The 24,471-nt window shown below is 41.5% G+C and overlaps 1 protein-coding gene across 1 annotated transcript in view; it reads right to left on the bottom strand.

The window, feature by feature from the left end:
- LOC117388682 (partitioning defective 3 homolog) overlaps positions 1-24,471 on the bottom strand; it is a 513,479-nt gene that overhangs the window by 6,240 nt on the left and 482,768 nt on the right. The window contains exons 22-23 of the mRNA XM_033986268.2: positions 24,042-24,147; positions 3,895-4,019 (exon numbers count right to left, since the gene is read on the bottom strand). Of these exons, the coding sequence (XP_033842159.2) occupies positions 3,895-4,019; positions 24,042-24,147 (231 nt within the window). The remainder of the gene's footprint in view (positions 1-3,894; positions 4,020-24,041; positions 24,148-24,471) is intronic.

Genomic DNA, 24,471 nt, shown 5'->3' on the forward strand with positions numbered 1-24,471 from the left:
TGAACATGTGAGAGGGTAGAGGAGGAAGGGGGAGTGAATTGAGGAAGATAAGGGAGAGAGAGGGATGAGTGGGAAGGAAAGGAGGGAAGGAAAGGAGATAGGAAGAAAGAAAGGACGAGAGAGGGATAAAGAAGAGAGTAAAGGGTCGGGATTAGAGGAGGGCAGAGTGAAGGAGACAGACAGAGGGGGGGTAGAGTGGGAGGAAAGGGGAAGGAGAGTGGGAGAGAAAGGGGTAGAGTAAAAGGGAGAGAAGGAGAGGGATAAGAGGAGGGTGAGAGGAAGAGGGGAGAGGAGAGCGGGGTGAGAGAGGAAGAAAGAGAGGAAGGGGTGAGGCAGAGAGAGAGAGAAAGGGGAAGTATAGGGAGAGACGGATATGGAAAACCCAAAAAGTTCCCAAAGCGTTTCCAGAGAAGACCACAGTTAGCTGGTTATCTGATGAGGACCAGGTTTAGCTCTCAGTCTGAGGGAGGAGGAATGACTGGGATAGGAGCAGGATTATCTGGGACAGGGCATCCGAGGTACACCGGAGGAGGTAGGAAAAAAGATTAGAAAAGAAGAGACACTGAGACAAACATGCACCAAGATAAAGCTCTTAACACAGCAGGGTCTGGGTGAACGGAATGCTCCCGTGAAAAGTTCCTAATGTGATAACAGCGACCGGGGTGGGCAGTACTCACACAAAGGAATATAATGGGGTTTTTTGTTTGTTTTTTGAGTATCCTGATATACTGTCCTGTGACTATTAGTTAAGGTTTAAGTATCAGGCAAATGTGGGAAAAGAAAAGTTAAAACATTTTTTTAACCCATAATATGTACTTTTTATTATAAATAGATCAAAATAAAATCATTATGATATTTTTATTGACATGTCCCATGTGGAGGGCGCCCTGTGGAAGATCCAGGACATGCTGGGGGGGCTATGTCTCTTGGTTAGCCTGGGTTCCACCGGAGGAGCTGGAAGACGTGTCTGGGGTGTGGGAAGTCTGGGAGTCCCTGCTTAGACAGCTGCCCCCACAACCCAGCCATTGCACTGAATTAAAAAAAAAAAAAAAAAAAAAGACATGTGCCCTTTTATGAGCAGGCTCCACACACCTGACTCTTATTTAGCTTGGAAGAGGGTGCCCCCTTCTTGTCTCATATATATATATATATATATATATATATATATATATATATATATATATATACACATATACATACACAGCACCTTTTGCACACTCAAAGATGCTTCACAGTGCATTATTCACTCACTCAACATTTGGTTGTGGTAAGACACTACTATAGCCACAGCTGCCCTGGCACAGACTGATGGAAGTGAGGCTGCCAATGTGCACCATTTGCCATTCCAGTCACCATCAACAACACATGACGCACACATACCAGACGGTATGGGTGAAGCGTCTTGCCTAAGGACACATTGGCGCTTCACTGTGGTTTATTTATTCCCAGTCTCTCTTCCAAATGCTGTCCAGGCCCATCCCTGCTTACCTTCTGAGATCTGACGGGATCAGTCTTTGACAAGAAAGTTTAGCCACAAAATGAATTTCCTTTGACTACAGTATTCTGTTCTGATATGTGGTTTAGGTTTCTATTTCCATTAAACACAGTAAATAGTTACAAAACCTGAATCATCGTTAGTTTACTATACACGTTCATTATAAATTAAGAGTAGCTATTTCAGAGGGATATAAAACTGTGAACTAGTCTCTGCTATGGTTAAAGCAGATACTAGTTCAATGGTGAGTTTATTTGTAACTAAAAAACGAACTGCTGTTTTTGATCAGGATAAAACTTTATAACAAAAACTCAACAAAGTCAGATTAGCATAACACAGGCTCTTTAAACTGTTCTCACTGTTGTCTGGAGCTCGCCCATCTCAAAGGACTTCCTGCAAATTCCTCCCTAAAACAATGTTATTCCCAGTACAAAGCTAACATTTGGCTTTTGTGTATCTCTGGTATAATCGCGCTGTCTGTCTTGTAAATGGTGATACTTCGCAGCTGTTCTGAGCACCACCGCGTCCGCACATTTCTCCTCCCAAACCCCAATTTCCTGGCTCTAGTTTGTTATGCTTTGTCAGTCTAGATTTGCAGCACTTTTTGGCACAAGCGCTGTTCACACTTGTCCAAATCTGAGTGAAAAACTACTTGTAGATGATAAGAAGCCTACAGGGATATTGAGTATTGTGCAAACTAGACAGTTACATTAGTCAAAAGATCCTGTACCTGATATTTCCCCTCTGTTTTTAAGCAAAACTCCACTGTGTACTGCCTGCATCTAATTATAACTTGTTTTATTGTTCGAGAATCAGGAAATGTGCCGTCACATGCTAGTTTTTAGTTTTACTGTGATGGCCAAACTCCGCTTGTTCCCTGGTAAATCCACAATGACAGTCTGGTCACCACTCCCTCCATCAGAGTCTCGAGTCAGGCTCAAACATGGCCGTCCAATCAGGTTTGTTTATTTCAGTGACACATGTGAAACCAAAGAGCTCATTGGTTGCCTATCGTTTACACACAAAATCACATTTCTCTCACCTCAGATTAAAAGTTTAGTGCTTCTGCAGAAACTGACTCGTACAAATGTTTTTCTGTTCCCTGTAATATTTTTTTTTCCCTTTCCTTTTCCTCGTAAGCGGCCATATTTGTTTTGATACCACGCGTGTTCCTGATTGGCTAATACAACTAAACTTGGAGAGAACTTGTGATGCTCAGAATGCATAAAGTAAATGAGGAATAACCAGGATTATATTTAGGTAACATTTGAGAATAAAGCCCTAATAATATCAAGTCACTCAATACACTTCACCACAGCCCAACACTGCCCCCTCTCAGCACCACCCCCTCCTGTCTGCGCCTTATCACGTCCTCTCTGCCCTTTTCAACGCTTTGGACTAGTTTTTCTTCCCTATTTCCATCAATGTAAATCTTTTTCCCTTTTTTCCATATCTCTCCTCACTCAAAGACGCTTTCAAGTCCCTTATAAACCACAGATAAGCACACTCTTTTGAATCCAATCTTTTCATGTGATCGGACAGAAAAATTTGCCAGACAAATACTTCATTAAGTCACAGTTGACCCCCAAGATATTTTGTCATTGGCTTTTCAGGCGCTGTCTGGGCTTTTGAAAATGATCCTTCCTTATGCTTCTATTATGCAGATAATTTTTTTTTTATTTTTATTTTTCTACAAGGGTGACTAAGAGCTGGTAATGAAACCTCAATCTGGATTGTGTTGCGGTTGCGTTGGGTTTTTTGCTAATCCATCGTGTTTTTCATCAGCTGGCTAGGAAAGTTTTTGATGTTCTATAAATACAATAATAAAACCTAAAATAAATAATATCCTCTGAAATTAAAGGAAGGTGCTAATGGAGTCTGAAGTGCTGTGTAAAATAACTTAAACAGAAGATAAGGTGAAGATTGGGTGACTTATTCAAAGTGTAGAAAAATGTTGTAGCAAGTTGTGGATTTGGAACATGGAAGGACGGACTATGGGGGAAGAGTGGGTGGATGATGGGTGGGTGGTACGTACATGATGGGTGGGTGAATGATCGGTGGGTTGTGGGTGCATAATGTGAGAGTGGCGGGTGCATGATGGATGCGTGGGAGGTGGATGATGGGTAGGTGGTGGGTGGATGATAGTTGCATGAAGGGTGGATGATGAGTGGGTGGTGGATGGATGATGTTTGCATGATGGGTGGGTGGTGGGTGCCTGATGGGTGGATGATGTTTGCATGATGAGTGGGGGGTGGGTGCATGATGAGTGCATGACGGGTGGATGATAGTTGCGTGATGGGTGGATGATGGGCAGGCAGTGGGTGGATGATAGTTGCATGATGGGTGGATGATGGGTGGGTGGTGGGTACATACTGGGTGGATGATGGGTGGAGTCTTACCGGGGGAGAGAGCCGTACTGTCTTGAGCTCTGGGTGAAATCCTCATCTGGTGGATGTGGTGGGGGAGGCGGAGGGTCCATTGTGAGGGGGTGGAGTCCACTCTGAGCCTCCGTCCCATTGGCGGGCTGGAAAAACAAAACATTAGTAAACAACAAGTACTGTTCAAATATTTGTATTTATGTATGTATTTATTTATTTTTTCTCATCAACAGCCACATATTTCAGTTCATGGGGTCTTCATTTCTTTTTGTGTCTGTTTTATATGAATTCAAATGTTTGGCTTTTAAACACAAAATAAAACCTTATCACATAAAACTACCGAAATAAAAGTTTGTAAATCCAGGATAAAAAAAAAAGGATAAAAAAAGTACAAACACAAACAAAGAAATAAAAATCAATGATACAAAATTTAATAGGATTTGTCATGTTGTGTAATATTGTCATGTAATATTCACTTGTATTTGAGGTCACTGTTATCATCAAACATATTACAGGAAAAATAAAAATTTAAAAAATCTACAAGAAAAAAAGAAATGTATACATTTACTCTTTAAAAATTACAATGCAAATTTTTCCACGACAACATCAATTTTCCGATAGACTTAATATAATCATTAGACCATAGACAGGATAAAGAAGTGGACTGAGTGTGACGTCAGCCACAGCGTTCGACTCCAGTCAAATAAATCTCATCGAGGCTAGAGCAGTTATACGGGTCAGTCTGGAACCAAGTTCCAAATTTGAAATTCCGACCGCAAGAATCATAGGAACCAAAGAGCCAATCCAGAGCGAGGCTGATGAAGATAACACCCTACACTCTATGATTCAGACCCAAATTTGAGTATGATTTAGTCCATATCAATCCCACTTTTATCCCAGTCCATGTTTAGTCCATAACGTTGCATTTCCACTGGGACACGTGGGGAGCGGTGGAGCAGATTTCCCTGAGTGCGACAGGTGGTACAACAGTGTGGAGTCTCTGGAGGACTGCAGTCTGTGGGGAGCAGCTAGTTAGCCGCTTTAGCATCTGTAATTAGCACAGCTCAGCAAAATACACCTGTGTCTATGAGACCGCGCATGCTAGTTTTTCACAATATACACAATGCTGTTTTCATATTTTGTTACTGTAATACAAAAGAAAATTCAGACACAGTATACAATTTAAAGGCTCATTAAGTGACTTTTCTGACATCTTCTTGTGTCCATGGAGATGTCATTTTTTTGCTTGGAATATTTCACAGTATGGCATTCATCTGTTTTATATACATACTGTATTTATTGACAAAAACACATTTTATTGATAAAAAACATATATATAAAAACAGGCATTCTCACAGATCTGACCTGTAACTTGGCATTGTGGCACCACCTGCTTGTGTCTATGTCGAAGCCATACTGTGGAACATTAAGGCAAAGCAAATCACCAGAGAAGTAGGAAGGTTACATAGTGCATCATTAATATATTGTAATGTAAATGAAAATATTTATTGTAAAAATGTAATTCAAATTTTAGTGGATCTGAAAAAAAAAGTGATAAATTTGAATAAATAAATAAATAAATCTGTAGAAACTGCTCTATCATTCAAATAAAACCAACAATAACACTTGGAAAATCACAGCTTAATAGGTGTGTCTTGCCCAAGAACACAAATACAAGCAGAAATTGAACCTCCAAACTATAGACAAACATCTAAACCAGCTAAACTACGGCAACCCCAAAACACCAATTAATTATTCTTATATAATTTTGTCATTACATTAATAAATGCAATGACTTTTTCACATAAATTATAGAAGAGATGGGTTTACCATTCGCAGCATCACCTGGGTGTGTTGTGTTTGTCACCATGGAAACATCCTCTCCCCTGGCACCACTCAGAACGGCTAACAAGCTAACAGCTAACATGCTAATGAGCCGACTGATGCAACAACATGACAAAGCCAATTTATGTCTGCTGATCAGTGAGGGAGAGCCGAGGGAGGACATGACTTTGACTTTGAGTATACTTTTGGAATGGGAAATATTCTTCAGTACAATAAAATGTGCCTCATAACAAGAAGGTTAATGGTTCAATTCCCTGGACTGACCAAGCGGTGAAGTTTGTTCTCAATGATTTTAACCTTCTTTTATCGTTGCATCTACCATTTATCAAAATATATTAGGCTATTAAAGATGAATTGCGTGACTTTTCTGGTGCTTGTCTCCTTGGAGGTGTTGCTGAACATATCTGACCCGATGGAGACGAGCAGCTGACACGTTCAGGCCAAGTTACAGGTCAAATCTGTGGAGAGGTGTAAATGCATGTTTTTCAAGGTCATTTATTGCACCTGATATCGAAAAGTGCAAGATAGATCAGTTTAATGCCGTCCTGTGAAACATTCCAGACAAAGCAACGACATCTCCAAGCAGGTGGTGGACGTTTTGGAAAAGTTACGTTGTACACCTCTAATGATAATAATATACTTAAATTTGAAAATAGTGTCTTTTTTCTCATAACTTGACTAAATTAAATATAGCACATAAACAAGCAGCTGGTAAACCTTTGAAAAGAGACATAATGTACCTTTAAACGCCCTGTACCTGATTTTGTCCTGTCTACGTCTAATCAGAAAGCATTTAATTGTAATCAGGAAGTGTGTGTTAGCATGCTAGTTACTGTTAGCTTCAGCGTCACGGGGAAAATTCCGCTCTGTCGCAAAAATTGCTCGTAAACTCATCATGGTGAATAATTAGGATGCTCAGAATGCATAAGGTAAGTGAGGAATAACTTTGGACCGCTGCAAAACAGTTTTTCACGTTTTTAAGACAGTAAAAATTTAGTGCAGCACATTAACTGATATATATTTTTTCTTCTATGTAACTTGACAAAAGAGCGTGTACTTTTTGGAACAGCGATACCACATGCAGCTATTACATTTCAATGGACGTCCTAACTCATAATTAAAATCCTGTCTAAATCAGTCAGAACTGGCTGTTCTCGTGTTTTAAATGTCTTCCTTATGCCTTTTCGATAGCTCTATTTAATGACAGCATTGGCTCTTTGTATCGCTGTAGTGTTGGGATTTGATAGAAAACCTGTCAGCTCCAAAACGTCAACTTGGCAACGTTCCTGTGTTTTTCAAAATGGCCGCTTTTCCTTCTTCCCCTCCAGACAGCTGCAATAACATAACCATTACATTTTACTGCACGCCTTCCCAGGTTTAAAAACATAATAGTCATACACGTGGGTGCGTAGAATTGGGCTCATCTGTTTTCGGTTTTGACTGCAACAACATCCGCAAACGAACAGTATCATGTGAACTGTTGCATGGGGAGAGGAGACATTATTTTAGCTGGGTCGAATGTGAAAAATTATAGATTTAGTCACGCACACTGTTTGATTTTTAAGAGGCTGTGTCATGTGCAATTGTGGTGTTTTTTTGGAGTTATTTGGGATAATTTTGCATTGCCGTTTCATGATTTTAAGAGAGAGGGTATTAAGCAAAATCGGCTTTTTTGAGCTTTTCGGCTGAGTTATAATGTTGTTCGATCATCAAAAACGTGCCTGAGCGGTTTTATCCGTCGTCCGTGCATGTTTGAGTAATCTAGCGATCTCTCTTGGGCCCTATTTAAATCGTCCTTATGGTTAGCAGTGCGATCTTGAACATCTATTTTTTATTTTTTTACAAACCTGACCTGATGTGCAGTAGTTTCTTTATCGGAACACACGGCGATTGTGTTGTGATGGTGCTCTGAGGGGGGGGGACTTAGCGTGGAGAGCAAAGAGAGAGTGTCAAAAGGAAAGCGAAAGTAATTACACGCGTTAATACGTTGTTTTTGGTATATATAGCATTTTTAAAACAATAAAGGTTAACATGGTGAGCTAAATATGTTATGTGCTAACAGTTCATACCCCATGGAAGTGTCATACGGCCTCAGTGTTAGTAAGACTTTATGTACCACGGGCGATTCTTGTTTTATTTTATACATTTGAAGTAAGGAGTCTTTGACCTGCATATACTTCTACTGTATATGCTTTTGTTTAAAAACAGGCAAAAACGTATCATTTGCTCTAGTGTGAAACGTAGCGAAAGTAGCTGTAAGTAAGTGCTGTAATATTATGTATATTTAAGTAGATACATTTTACTTTACTACATTTAAGAGCAGGTATCTGTACTTTATTTTTTATTATGGTGTTGGACCTGCTGAAATGGCTGAGTGGTTCATTTTTAACACATTTGTTGTCTGAGCAAACAAAAATATGTCAAGAAAAAAAGCTAAGAAAATAAAAAAATCTATTATTTCTGTTGAACAAAATTCAGCACAGATCTTTATCAAATTCAATACATTTGAATATTTATAAAACTTCAAAATCTGCGCAAAATACTTTAACTTTTTACTCTTTAAGCACATTTTTAAACTGATATCTTACATACTCAATTTTTTCATGTGATACTTTTACTTTTACTTGAGTATCTTTTTGCTCCCCTATCTGTACTTTTACTTAGCAGTACTTCTTCCACCGATTCTGTTGCACCTCTTAAGACAATAGGAAGGAAAAATGGACTAAGGCTGTCATGCATATATCCATAAATAAGAAGTGAAAAAGGAAAACGCAGGATGGTTTTGACAAAGCTATACACCAACATAAATGATCTATAGGCAGGAGAGAGATATCAGTCAATCTAATGCTATTATCCAGGAAGAGAATCAGATTATTTCGTAAAGCACGGAAGCACATTTACCATGACATTTGTCCAAAAATCAAATCTGCGTGACATCCAGGTTAGTTTTATCCAATAAGGTGAAGGATGATGTCACCGTGGCACTATATGGTCCTATGTAGTCAGTGTGGTGTAGGTGTGACGGTTACAAAAAGAATTCTCCACCTGTTAAAACAAAACTACGGAGAGCCAGGAGGGACATAATTATGACTGTATTTACATCTATCAGAAAACCAGAGCAGGAAGCAGATGTGGTTTGGATTACTATGCAAGGAGGGTCTGAAATTCAAGAGAGGTTTTTGCATATCAAAGGACGACGCAATATGTTTGGGGCTCACATACATGTGTTCTATGTTGCACAAGCATTATTAAAAAGTTAAATTCATCACAGGTCTGGTATCATAGACATATCTGACTTAAATAAAATGTAAAATGTTTTGATTTTGCACAAAGATCATCTGACAAAATAAACAAATTGATGAAAAATACAAAATTGTCGCTAATTTTTAACTGAACTAGCCCAATATCAAGGTTTGCTTTCATTTTTGACACTTCTTCTGCCACCTGTTTGTCTCCATGGAGATGTTATTGTTTAGCCTGGAATCTTCAACAGTATGGCATTAATTAGACACCTCTCCACGGAGACAAGCAAGTGGCACTACTAGGCCAAGTTACAGGTCAGATCTGTTAAGAGGCGATATTTTAGCAACAACAAACAACTGTAACTGAATAAAAAAGATAAACATATTTTATTTAATACTGTGAAATATTCCAGACATAGACATACCACCCACCAGAAAACTAGTTTTAATGATTTATTAATTAAATGTATTTATTTTTAATTAGGTCTACACATACATTCATTTTGAAATTATTGCTCCTCATTTGAAAATCCATATTGTAAAAATGGCATTTCTTTAAAAAAACACACACACACACACACAAAAAAAATACAACTGAATGCATTTTTACTTTTTATTTATTTTTTACTTATATTTATTTTATTTTTTTACTTATTTTGTTGGATGAGAACCATACAGAAGCAACTGTTTGTAAACCATATTTACATGCACATAAAACCTGATTGTCTTATTTCTGGACCTTTAAGATGATCAAATTGACACACAAACTGAAGTAATCTGAAGTAACACGCTCAGGAAGAAATCAGATTTGACAGCTTACATTTTAATTTAAATTGAATCATTTAAAAATTCGAAAATAACACATAATCAGATAAAAGTCCAATTTTGAGTGTGCATGTAACCGTAGCTAGCGCCATGTTTCTCAAAATCGTTTACAGGTCACCCAAAATGAAGCAGCACGGTCAAAGTTCTCCGAATAATGAAACTCCCGACATAATGAGTCACATGGCAGACATTTTCTCCTCTGCGTGGGCACACGGGAGCGGAGGGGGAAGAGGAGGAGGGCAGGGCGCACCAAAGGCCTGATGGGTACACGGAGCTTCCCGCGTTGACCCAATTCTACAGTTTATTAAATAGCTTTGTCCCATTTGCTGCGTGTAGCTCGGGGCGTAGTGAACATCCTTCTACTGGTGTGGTCTACCTCCTGTTCAGCTCCCCCAGACCCAACAGGAAACCAGGCTAAACGCTCGTGCTTATCTCTGGATCTCCATACGATCAGAAAAATGTCCTGTTATTACTGTTGTTTTTCCATTTTTTCTTACTTTTGGGAGAACTCTGGAAATGTTTACAATTTCCTCTCACATTCCTCTTACATTGCTGTTGTTTGACGCTAACACGATCATAAGTGTGTCAGAAAAGGTAGTATTAGTGGTGACCAGCAGTTAGTGAGATATACACACTGATAATCCTATGTCATGATAGATTGTTACTACATTTTTAACATATTTGATACAATTTGTGGTTAAACATACAACAACAAGCTACTAATTAGCTGTGAAGTTGCTGATTTAACCCAAAAGTGACATCACTTGACAATCTCATATAGTTTTGCCTACAAAAAAAGTGCTTAAGTGTATAAACAACCAGACAGACACAGTTTCATAATTAAAGGAACTGTATGTAACATTTTGATTTGACATGTTCCATAATTCCATAAACTTGACCTCCCTTTGCTCCCAGATACAAGGTAAACATGTTCAAATCAAATACTTTTACAGGTGACTATTCTAACAGAGATACGATGAGGAGCTTGGAGTAGAGCCACTGCTCCTCCACGTCAAGAGGAGCCAGCTGAAGTAGCTTGGGTAAGTGGAGGAAAATGGATGGATGGATGGATATTCTAATGCAGATTTATTCTTAATTACAACAGACATGATGGCCAAGTTGTTTATGTTATAATTTAGTGTTTTGTTTGCCAGTTTCAATCCTCGTCCAGTTGTTCTAAAGCTAAAATACCTCACTCTGATCTGACCTGACTTAAACCCCAGCACCTAAGACTGATAAGTAATATTGTGCACATAATCTCTATTTTTAAGAATTCATTTGATTTCATTATTTATTTGTTAAACCAGAATCTGTGCAAACTTAATATGAAAATACAATCATTTTAAACATTAAAACTGTGAATATGTCAAATGCATCAACAAACAAGAATCCTTCCTCTAAATAAGCAACCTGTAGAGCCGTCACAAGATCATTTTGTAAAATTTACCAGAAATACTACTGGTGATCTCAATTCAATTCATCTTTATTCCAGACTCATGGTGCATTTTTAAAACAAACAAGGACAGTGGCAAAACAAACAGTAACATTTATGTTTTAAAAAGACAACCACACCAGTGTCTCCACATCTTGGACTGATAGTGGATTGCAGTGAATCTTGTATTTGTGAGTGACATTATTATTTAATCTTCTGACTTATTCAGCCTGCAAATAAAATCGTACATCGCAGCCTCCTCAAGAGCACCTGGAAAGTGTCATTATAAGCCACCTGCAGACTCTGGAGACTGGCTTTTTGTAATGAGTCCAAAGGTGGGCAATGTATAGTGGTCTACAATATGAATTAAACAATATCAGCTTTACATCATCAGAACATGAGCCAAACTTGAACATAAGAGTATTTATTAGCTTGAGCATATACAACATCCTGCATTGTCTATAAATATCATCATCTGCCCTGTCTGCAGTGATGATATGCCCAAGATATTTAATTTTAGTTGTAACCCTCAACACAACATTAGTCAAAAATCTGAATAACTCTTTGGTCCGACAGATCATGATCATACTCTAAGTTGCGTTGTACTTAATATCACACTCCACACCATAGGCAATCGATACAGCAGCTCTCGATAATGATACTGTATCAATACAACCATTTGGTATAACAGTGTATCAATATTTGGACCATTTAGCAGACCCCTAGTTATGACTGTAGTACTTTTTTTGGACTGTAAGAGCTTAACGTACATATTGTTCCTCTAATAATGCCTGACACGTACAGTAATTGCAGCCAATCTCAATCTCTAAAAAAATAATAATAAAAAATTAAAAACCAAGAGCGCAAAATCTACCTTGTATTGCATTGGCCACAGCATTGCGCACTAGAACACCTTTTTCCATACCTACCTACCTCAGTGAATTCTCAGGCCAGTTGGCAAAGAGCTAATGCTTTAATGCCAGGCTACACTTGTGTTTCTGTTTACTGTCAGCTGAAGCTTGGTAGCACCGTTAGCTTCCAAATATAAAGGAAAGAATTCATATAAATAGGGCGTTTTACAAGCTTCCGTGGATGTGCTAGCTCCAGCATACCAGCGTGGTGCTTTAGACTTGGCTCGGTACTGCCAAGTGATTTTATTAGCGAAGAAGGCGTAGGAACAAAACATCTGGAAATCCCCTCTCCGAGAGCGAGGAGGGAGGGGTGGAGATGCACTGTAAAATGGCTTCATGTCAAAATGATAATCTTTGTTTGAATAGTTTTGACAAGTTAAAATTTATTTAGGTATCAGGGTGAAATTATTTGATGTGTTTGAACAGATGTACGATTTATTTTGTGTTTTTTATTTTAAGCAATATTTGTTCATATTTTAAAGCCACAGTGTGTAACTTTTTAGCCAAAATATATTAACAAAAAAAAAAAAGGCACGATTTTTCATTATTTGTACATTCAAACCACTGAAAAAAAATTAAAACTATGCATCCTTACTGTGAGTGGGCTTGCATTTCTACAAACCTGACTCGTACTTGGACAGGCAGAGTGTCTCTCCTGCTTGTTTCCATGGAGACGTACGTCACAGTATGGGATAAAAGAAATTTGAACTTGGTTTTCTGATATATTTCTGACTGGCTGAACATTTAGAACTTAAAAATCAGAATCAAATCCGAAATTATTCATGTAGATTCATTTAATTTAATTTTTTATTTTATTGGTTTTTTTTAATTTAATTTAATTTAATTTGATTGTTTTTTAACTTTATTTTGTTTTATTTTATTATTTTATTTATGGCTCATCATGTTATTCTTATTACAAAAATCACCATTTTGCTCTTTAAATTAAACCAGTTACACATGAAATGGGGAGAGAGTGGGGAGCGACATAAAGCTAACTGTTGGAGGAGCCCTGGTATTAGCTTTGCAATAACCTTTATGAAATTCTGCAGTGTAAATTTACCTTCATTTTTTACAGTGTCCACATACCTTATTTAGCTTGTACATGGACGTTTAGCCGCTGTGTGATCGACGGGAGTGCTAGCTAACGTACCGGTCGTTATTCTATTAGAGACTATGGGGGGTTGACCAGGGGGACAAAACTCCATACCTGCCCCGATGATGGACATTTTTAGCGGTACTCCCTCTGAACACTACTGAGGGCAAAACATGGAGAATTTGTGCCTCAAAGCAAACGGATGTACTGTGAACCGGATGACCCGAGGAGAAGAGGGGGAGCTGACACAAGCAATGAAGACATATAGACAACGGGATAGAGAGAATACCTTTGGCAGTGGTTTGACCCCGTAGAGTTTAAAGTCAATAAAGAGCTCAGAATGGGGCTACCTGAGGGACCGTATGAGGCTAGTGGTAACAAATAGGGATGTGAAGAGATTGACAAGCAGCAAAAACTAAGAGAATGAGAACATTTCAATATAGCTGAATAAGAAATACATTTTTTTAATTAATTTTGTTCCCCTGATCAAATATTACAAATCATGTGTGTATTGCTAGACTAAGATAATCATTTGCAACATGTTATGACCTCACCCCAGATACTTCCTCCAGCTCCTCCGGTGGGGCCTTAGACTAAAGGAGTGTGACATCACCCACAGCGTCAATCAAATTAAGTCAAATGAAGTTCGTCGAGGCTAGTGGTTATAGGGGCAACCGCATAGCAAGTATCATAGCAACCAAAGAGCCAATCAGGAGTGAAGCTGCTGAAGGTAACGCCCTGTCCCACCCGCATCGTTGGTTTAGCAGGGAGTGGGCACTTAGCAACACTGTCAATCAAACCTGTTGCTAACGCTAGTGGGAGCGACCTCGGGGAAACAAGGCACCTGATTCATTTATTTTTAACGTTCATATCTTGATTTACTGACGCAATAGCAAAATAAAAAAACACCAGGACCATGTAGAGCGGATTAATACGAACATTTTAAGACCAAAGAGAGAGAGAGAGGGAGTCAATGAAACCAGAAGTGAACCCATGCTCACTTCCTATTTGAAACGAGGCAGCTAGCAGGTTAGCTATGTCCATTTCTATATACAGTCTATAGGTGGGACCCCAAGGCATTCCCAGGCCGACCGAGAGACATAGCCCCTCCAGTCTGTCCCGGGGCCTCCTCTCATTCAATTAAAATAACTCAATAAATGGACAGGCCATGTCTCATGCAAAAACTCAGAACCTAATTGTTAGCGGTAAAAACAATTTGATTTGAACACGTCTACCTCATATCTGGGGTCATTGATAGGCCACGTTTATGAAATTTAAAATCAAAATCTTACATATAGTTCCTTTCATAATTAAATGAATAAATATATAAAATCCACAATTCGATGTTAGTTTGTTACCACCTCACCAGTCGCGCATTTTCTACCATTTCTTTTCCTATTCCTGCGTTTCAGATGACATCACAACACTCTAGACTAATAATATTTAATACAGATGCCCCCAAGTAGAACTAAAATCACTAAAATGCAAAAAAATGTTGTTGTGATATAGCAGGTTTTAGGTTCCAGTCCCACAAACAAACAATCAAGTTCAATATTTGTCAATTTACTTTTTAGCACAGCGTAGCCAATGGAGAAAACCGTCTCTCGGTCGCCATCTGAGACATCACGAAAACCACCAATTGAGCAAACCCACCACAATCTTCGCTTAGAAACCCCCGCCTCTTATGTGTCTCCTCTCATACCCCTCCCTCCCTCTTCTTTCTGTCCACTCAGCTCCCTAGCCCCTCTCCTCGCTATACCCTCCGCTCTAATTGGTTGTGATTGTTGACATGTCTGCTCACAGCCCTCCATTCTTCAACTGCTAATAAGACATAAGCTGGGCCCGCTGCGTAGAAATCTGCTTTATTCTCGGGTTTTTCATATATCCCATCAGAGCTCCGGCGAAGAAAGGGAAGAGCCCAAATTGTATGCGATCTGTCCACTATGATTAGAGAGACGCGGGGGGAGAGAGACTTGGTGGCGTGTAGCAGTAAATTGATGTAGCTGTTTTTTTTATAATAAAGAGCCAGATAGCACAATGTACGAGCAGTTAGCCTCGACCCAGCTCGTATTAAAAGGAGGTCTGTGGGTCTGTGTTCTCAGCTGTGTAACATTGGGGAAGGTTTTTCAATCAAATTTCTTGCATAATCAGATAGAGGCGCAAATGGTTGGCTAAATATGTTGCTGGATAATGAATGAGATTGTATGAATTGCGATGAAAATTTGTTTTTAAAATGAGTTTATAAGATGACCTAAAATTTCTAAATGGATTTTTGATACTAAGGCATAGACTTGATACTACGATGGCATTAAAAAAAACAATAGAATGTGATTTTCAACATTAAATAATAACACTTTTCTATTTGACCATGTGGACTTATATCTGTGTAGTCCCTCAGTCGTCCAAGTAGGTTCATAGTAGTCCATGGGCGCATACTAGTCTGTGTCTTATACTTGTTCTGATCTAGCTCAAGATCATTCTAAAGCTATTCAGGAAAGGTTCAATCCTGTCCTGTGAATGTAACTTTTTTAGAATAGATACACACAAGGACAAAATTGTTGGTGCCCTTCAGTTAATGAAAGAAAAACTCACAATGGTCACAGAAATAACTTGAATCGGACAAAAGTAATAACTAAAAATTCTATGAAATTTAATCAATGAAATTCAGACACTGCTTTTCAACCATGCTTCAAAACTCATGAAACAGGCCTGGACCAAAATGATGGTACCCTTAAGTTAATATGAGTATCTAGTTTTAATACTAGTTTTAGAAATCATTAGCGTCTGATTTTTGATACTTTTGACAACCCTACTGACAGGAACAGTCGGCAGCACGGTGTAGCACCCAGGTTAAGGTCAAAGTTAAACTGGTTGTCCACTGCACTGTTTTGTCCATCTGAGACAAAATATGTCTGATTGTGGGGAAAATCTTAAATCGTGGCTCTAAATTGTGGGTCATAGGTCTTAGAGTGAGACCGGGACAAAGATCAAACCTAGAATATCAAAGACGATCTGCGACTGATATCACGCCTGTTTGATATTTTGGAATCGTGGTGCAGAGTGAGCCGTCCTCTCACTGCGTGTGCACCATCGCAGTCTGAGTATGTGCTGTCATTTAATTTGAATTTCTTTTTAGCAATTAAAGCTCCTATAATTAGATGCAGATACTGTGGAACTTTTCCAAGCACTGCAATTACATCTACCCAAAGTTACACAATGCACCTTTAAGACGACCATTTCACTTCTTCGATTTAAAATTCCATAAAAGACCAAGCCCCAATCCACTCTCTTCTTAGACTCAATCCCTCTGTAAATTCAAACTGAATAGAGCTCCAAAGACAGTCAAATGGCCTGCATACTAAATCACTATCTCCACTCACTCAAGGTTATGTCGTCATGGATACCTGACAGTTACGAGCCAGGGCCGGAGCAGCTGCCAGCTTCTAAAGGCATCATGTTACATTTTACAGTGGGACAAAACACACAGGACTAAAGCCGCTCTGTTTCACCATATACACATACATTACTCTGGAGATTAGGGGGGTTTAAGTCTGGGAGGGGCCAGTGCCACAGATTGTACTGATTACACAACAATGGATAGAAAGGTGTAACATAACTAAGCAACGTTTCAAGGCCTAAAGCACATACAGAGTTAGCCTATATAAAACCCACATCTATACTGGAATGTTCCAGAGCATAGCGTTCATCTTGTCTGTCTCGCAAATGTGTTTTTGACCTGGTGGAGTCAGTTGTTTGTCTCCATAGAAACAAATCAGTGCAATGGCATATTGTGGAACATTCCAAAGCAAATCTCAATAGAGACAAGTAGTTGACAGACCTTCCACCAGAAACATTACACTGAAGTAGAAGAATCAATGCATCAAAATTCAAGTAAACCAAAGTTATTCAGAAGGCTTCACTTTGGCATAACATAAAATTGTGTGGAACACAAATTTAATATGTACAGACATCGACCCAAATGTGTTTTTTTTCATGGTCGATACAGATTGTTTCGAATCCAGACAAATGGATAAGCTTGGCTGATATATTTTAATGATTAAAAATAAATAGTAGCTTTAACACTGATGTTGGTTGGTTGGACTTGATCTGAAAAACCCTGAGGAGCACTTTCTAATATCACATACTTTAGCTCTATAGACAAACAAACAAAATATATTTTAATATAAGGGAATGGTTCCAGAAGAGGATGTAAAATTCAACTGGTGGATTTCGAAAAATCAATCCAGGCATTTGTAATGTCACGTCTGGATTATTGTAATTCTTTGTCTGTGGGGCTGGAGTAGGGCTCCCTGCAGTGTTTACAGAATGTCCAGAACACTGAGCTCGTCTGCTCACAAAAACAGAGATGAGAGCACATGCCTGCGCTGTGCAACCTGCACTGGCTCCTGTGTCATATCGGGTCAATTCAAAATATAATTATGTTTAAATGTCTGCACTTTATGGGTCCACTTTATTTGATGGAGTTACTGCAGCTCTGTACTCCACCCAGAGCCCTGAGGTCAGCTGACCTGCTCCTGCTACTGTGCCCAAAGCCATGCCCAAGACCACAGGGGACAGAGCGTTTTCTGTGGCACCGCCCAGACTATGGAACAGCGCCCTCTGCCTGTCAGATCCTCTCAATCTTTAACACAGTTTCAAACCAGATTGAAAAATCACCTCTTCCCCTTGGCATTTAATACTAGCTAGAATATCTTGTTGTTTTATTGTTCTTTCGGTGAAGCACTTTGGGCACGTGAAGTTGTTTTTAAATGTGCTATATACATTGAATTGAATGGATGATGTACATATTCATTAGATTTCATACATCTTAGCTGTAAGGCCAGGTTTTGGCAACTTTCTCCACTTTGCACACACAGTACGACAAGTTTAAATGAACAAAAGGATTAACTTGATTACATTTTTCCAATTATGAGCAGAAAATCCCATTGTTGAAGCCTCAGATCAATCATGGACCTGCTCGGCAAATTTGAATGTTATGTTTTTAATTTCACAACCCTTTTAATCACGTCCTAATGCAAATTAAAACATGGCGGCTCCACTCAGACTCACTTAATGCTGGGCTTGTTTGAAGAATAAGTGGGTCATGTTTCCAGGACAGTGGTCACAGAGAGAATGGGTGATTAGTTCCAGGTAGGACTACAACGATGAAGTGTGAATTTGAATTAACAAAATGGTCCCAAGAGTGAAAATTTTTTAAGAATTTAGATGGTAAAGTTTCTTAAGACGACTCTTCTATTCAGGATTGGGCCAAGAAAAAAGTGATTAAAGGGACTATCCCTGATTTTCCCACATATTTTAGCAAACTCCGTCCTGCCCCGGTACATATATAAAGGTCAAAATAAGTCAGCTTATTGTCAGAGAATCAGGACGTGTGTGTTTAGCATGCTAGTTGTTGTTAGCATTACAGGACAGCAACTCCAAACTCTGGCCTCTGAAAGTTGTATCTATGTAACTTTTCAAGTGTAGGGTCTGGAATGCTCCACAGTATGGCATTTAACTTATCTATATCCATGGAGACAAGAAGGACATGTTACAGGTCAGATCTGTGGAGAGGCGACACCGCTCCCAGTAAGAATGTATGTTTTCTGCCTGTTTGTTAGCAATAAAAACATGTTTCAATACATATACAGATACAGCAAAAACATCTCCATGGAGACAAGTAAGTGGCAGACCTCCAGAAAAGTTACATAGTGCACCATTAATTGCCAAACTAGTAGTAGTAATTTTGATTAAAACATTCTCGATTAGTCCCTTAGTCGCTGTTGAATTATGACAGAGAAAAAATTGTCTAGGGATCAGTTATTGGCAGTTGTTTCCATATAGTTCTCATCCAACAAAGTCTCTGTTTGGATACAATTCTCTGTCCCTGTCAGCTGTTTCCTGATAGTTCTCATTCATCAAACAGCCAACAAATAGCCCGGGACATATCATTCAGAAGGCTGGAATAGGAGAAATTAAAGTCAGATCCAGATTGTTCAATAAAATATAATAATACAATACAAATCATATTGACATTAGACGTAAGCAAATAAAAATGGTTGGCCGTCGCTGTCTTTTAAAAGAGAATAGCACTATATGAAATGGCTCTATAAGGGATTACTTCAAAAACTGCCAGAATACTTCAACTACTTGTTAATCATTGATACCCGAACATTTAAGACCAGATCACATGACTGCATAAGGCTAAGGACTAGCCGCACCAAAACTGAAACTGGAAAGAGGGTTTTTAGCCGTTTCTCTTCACAGAATGAAATACACTCCAAGAAAAAGCAAAACTGGATACGTTAATGACACAATCGCAATTTAATAATCCGGTAACGAACTTTTAAACCCACACCTGCTCCTGTTTTTAATGTTTTATATGGACTTGTATTGTATTTTAAACTAGGCGACCATGAAAAAGAGAGCCCAAGTGTTCTGTATAAAGAAAGAAAAGAAAGAAGACCAGTGGTGTGGGATTTGAACTGCCAACCTTCGGATCAGTGGACAAACACTCTACCAACTCAGCTGTATTCGCCCTTTAAATCCCTTCACGAAATCTCCCACTTTATGACGCATGTTAAAACCTGTACTTAATATACAAGCTTTGAAGTTACAAACAATTGCATTTTTACTATTCGTGCTGCTATTTGAGAGGATTATGTTGTCAGACTTGTGAAGGGCTTATGGAATTAAAACAAGCCCTGTGAATAATACCAGAGACAAAAACAGATTAGCTTGTTTTGTGGCTGTCACTCCAGTTCGACACAGCTAGAAGACTTTGTATGTACTGTATGCGTATTGCAAATGAGGGAATTTACACGTTTTGACTAAAATATAGGTACACTTTATTGTTTATTTGCTTTCTGCTTCTTTAAGTTCCACTGGTTAAAAGTGTCAGGATAGATCGTGAGCTAAGCTTGGTCAGGACTACCTTAGCTGGAGGATTTGACCTATAATGCATGTTTTGAGTTGATAATACTAAAAATGTAGATATGACTTTAGTAAGTGCTAAATGGTCGCATTTTTATATAGCGCTTTTCCACCTTCAAGGCACTCAAAGCACTTTACATCAAGGAACCACTCACCCATTCACACACACATTCATACACAGTGTACACAGACACTGGAGGTCAACCTGTGGGTCACTGGATCTGACCGCTCAACCAATGATGTTTATGTCGAGCGTAGACTGTATAAAGAAGTGGACTAAGTGAGAGTGTGACGTCATCCATAGCGTTCGGCTCCAGTCAAATGAAGCTCGTTGAGGCAAATTTGGAGCTCGGAATTTAAAGTTCCATATTAGGAATTCTGACCACGAGTATCATAGCAACCAAAGAGCCAATCCGGAGCGAGACCATCCATCCATCCATTTTCTTCCGCTTATCCGGGGCCGGGTCGCGGGGGCAGCAGTCTAAGCAGGGACTCCCAGACTTCCCTCACCCCGGACACGTCCTCCAGCTCCTCCAGTGGGACCCCAAGGCATTCCCAGGCCAGCCGAGAGACATAGTCCCTCCAGCGTGTCCTGGGTCTTCCCCGGGGCCTCCTCCCGGTGGGACATGCCCAGAACACCTCCCTAGGGAGGCGTCCAGGAGGCATCCTGAGCAGATGCCCGAGCCACCTCAGCTGGTTCCTCTCAACGTGTAGGAGCAGCGGCTCTACTCCGAGCTCCTCCCGTGTGACCAAGCTCCTCACCCTATCCCTAAGGGTGCGCCCGGCCACTCTGCGGAGGAAGCCCATTTCAGCCGCTTGTATCCGCGATCTTGTCCTTTCGGTCATTACCCAGAGCTCATGACCATAGGTGAGGGTAGGAACGTAGATTGACCGGTAAATCGAGAGCTTCGCCTTCCGGCTCAGCTCCTTCTTTACCACAACGGACTGATACAGCGACCGCATCACTGCAGACGCTGCACCGATCCGCCTGTCAATCTCCCGCTCCATCCTTCCCTCACTCGTGAACAAGACCCCGAGATACTTGAACTCCTCCACTTGGGGCAGAGACTCACCACCCACCCGGAGAGAGCAAACCACCTTTTTCCGGTCGAGAACCATGGCCTCGGATTTGGAGGAGCTGATTCTCATCCCAGCCGCTTCACACTCGGCTGCAAACCGCCCCAGTGCCTGCTGCAGGTCCTGGCTCGAAGAAGCCATCAGGACAACATCATCTGCAAACAGCAGAGATGAAATCCTGTGGTTCCCAAACCAGGCCCCCTCCGGCCCCTGGCTGTGCCTAGAAATTCTGTCCATAAATATAATGAACAGAACCGGTGACAAAGGGCAGCCCTGGCGGAGTCCAACATGCACCGGGAACAGGTCTGACTTACTGCCGGCAATGCGAACACAGCTCCTGCTCCGGTCATACAGGGACCGGACAGCCCTTAGCAAAGGGCCCCGGACCCCATACTCCCAGAGCACCCCCCAAAGGACACCACGAGGGACACGGTCGAATGCCTTCTCCAGATCCACAAAACACATGTGGACTGGTTGGGCATACTCCCATGAGCCCTCGAGGACCCGATGGAGAGTATAGAGCTGGTCCAGTGTTCCACGACCAGGACGAAAACCACACTGCTCCTCCTGAATCCGAGGTTCGACTATCGGTCGGATTCTCCTCTCCAGTACCCTGGAATAGACCTTACCGGGAAGGCTGAGGAGTGTGATTCCCCTGTAATTGGAACACACCCTCCGGTCCCCCTTCTTATACAGAGGGACCACCACCCCGGTCTGCCATTCCACAGGTACTGTCCCCAACCGCCACGCGATGTTGCAGAGACGTGTCAGCCAAGACAGTCCCACAACATCCAGAGACTTGAGGTACTCAGGACGGATCTCGTCCACCCCCGGAGCCTTGCCACCGAGGAGCTTGCCAACCACCTCAGTGACTTCAGCCAGGGTGATGGACGAATCCGCCTCTGGGTCCCCAGTTTCTGCTTCCTCCTCGGAAGACGTGACAGTGGGATTGAGGAGATCCTCAAAGTATTCCTTCCACCGCCCGACAACATCCCCAGTCGAAGTCAGCAGCTCTCCACCCGCACTGTAAACAGTGTTGGTGAAGCACTGCTTTCCCCTCCTGAGGCGTCGGACGGTTTGCCAGAATCTCTTTGAGGCCGTCCGATAGTCCTTCTCCATGGCCTCCCCGAACTCCTCCCAACCCCGAGTTTTTGCCTCTGTGACTGCCCGAGCCGCGGCACGCTTGGCCCGCCGGTACTCATCAGCTGCCTCAGGAGTCCCACGAGCCAACAAGGCTCGATAGGACTCCTTCTTCAGCTTGACGGCATCCCTTACTTCCGGTGTCCACCACCGGGTTCGGGGATTGCCGCCGCGACAAGCACCACAGACCTTACGACTACAGCTACGAGCAGCCGCATCGACAATAGAGGTGGAGAACATGGCCCACTTGGAGTCCATGTCTCCAACCTCCCCCGGGATCAGGGAGAAGCTCTCCCGGAGGTGGGAGTTGAAGACCCCCCTGACAGAGGGCTCCGCCAGACGTTCCCAGCAGACCCTCACAATGCGCTTGGGCCTGCCAGGTCTGTCCGGCTTCCTCCTCCGCCAGCGGATCCAACTCACCATCAGGTGGTGATCAGTTGACAGCTCAGCCCCTCTCTTCACCCGAGTGTCCAAGACACGCGGTCGGAGGTCAGATGACACAACAACAAAGTCGATCATCGACCTCCGACCTAGAGTGTCCTGGTGCCATGTGCACCGATGGACACCCTTGTGCTCGAACATGGTGTTTGTTATGGACAAGCTGTGACTAGCACAGAAGTCCAATAACAAAACACCGCTCGGGTTCAGATCGGGGAGGCCGTTCCTCCCAATCACGCCCCTCCAAGTGTCACTGTCGTTACCCACATGGGCGTTGAAGTCCCCCAGGAGAACAACGGAGTCCCCGGTTGGTGCACTGTCTAGTACCCCTCCCAGGGACTCCAAGAAGGCCGGGTACTCTGCACTGCTGTTTGGCCCGTAGGCCGACACAACAGTGAGAGACCTGTCCCCGACCCGAAGGCGCAGGGACGCGACCCTCTCGTTCACCGGAGTGAACCCCAACACGCAGCGGCTGAGCTGTGGGGCAATGAGCAAGCCCACACCAGCTCGCCGCCGCTCCCCGCGGGCAACGCCAGAGAAATGGAGAGTCCAACCCCTCTCAAGAAGTTGGGTTCCAGAGCCCAAGCTGTGCGTGGAGGTGAGGCCGACTATATCTAGCCGGTAACGCTCAACCTCCCGCACAAGCTCAGGCTCCTTCCCCCCCAGCGAGGTGACATTCCATGTCCCCAGAGCTAGTCTCCATGTCCGGAGATCCGGACGTCGAGGTCCCCGCCTTCGACTGCTGCCCGGATCTCTCCGCACCCGCCCCTCATGGCTCCTCCCGCAGGTGGTGGGTCCACGGAGCGAGACCATTAAAGGTAATGCCCCTTCTTTAGCAGGGAGCGAGCACTGTCAATCAAACCTTTTCCTAACGCTAGCAGGAGCGACCTCAGGGAAAGAGGGCGCCTGATTTGTCTGTTATTAATGTTCATATTTTTTTAGGCAAAATATTGAAATAAAAAGGATCATGTAGAGCGGGTTAATGCGAACATTTTAAGGTCAGAATGGCGAGGCTCACTGCAGCAGTTACAGAGAGAGGGGCTACAGTTTTCTGATGTAAAGTGAATTAGAACCAGATTCGATGGAGCTGGAAGTGCACCCATGATCACTTTCTATCTGGAACGCGGCGGCTAGCGTGTTAGCCATGTCCATTTATATATACCGTCTATGGTCGAGAGCAGGATTTGAACATGGTGTTACTTGGTTTGTGGTGCATGTGCTTGTAGACTGACCCAGGGCTGGTCCAGGCTGTAGGGCTGCTCCTCCTCCTGCTTGGCCTGCTGAAACTCCTGCCTCAGACGTTGTATCCGCTCGTGGTTACTGGGCGTCATTTGGACACTGCAACACATAAACACAATGGTTTTAACTTATTCTGTGTCACTACAGTTAATCCTCACAGTGGACAATTGTAAAGTCAATATTCATTAAATAAGTAACTATTTTAAATAAGGCTAACTTAAACTTTTTTTTTATGAAGTTAACCTCAGTGTATGAATTCACTGCCCCATGCTAATAATAAAATCCTGATGAGGATAGCACCACCCACAGCAACTTTTATAACACATTTCTTAGATTGTGGCCAAGCTAACAGTGTCTGCTTATTTGAAGTAAATATATCACAAATCTTTGCCATAAAAATGTTAAAATAATATAATTTTATGG

This window comes from Periophthalmus magnuspinnatus, chromosome 20 (assembly GCF_009829125.3).
Source record: "Periophthalmus magnuspinnatus isolate fPerMag1 chromosome 20, fPerMag1.2.pri, whole genome shotgun sequence".
Taxonomy (NCBI): domain Eukaryota; kingdom Metazoa; phylum Chordata; class Actinopteri; order Gobiiformes; family Gobiidae; genus Periophthalmus; species Periophthalmus magnuspinnatus.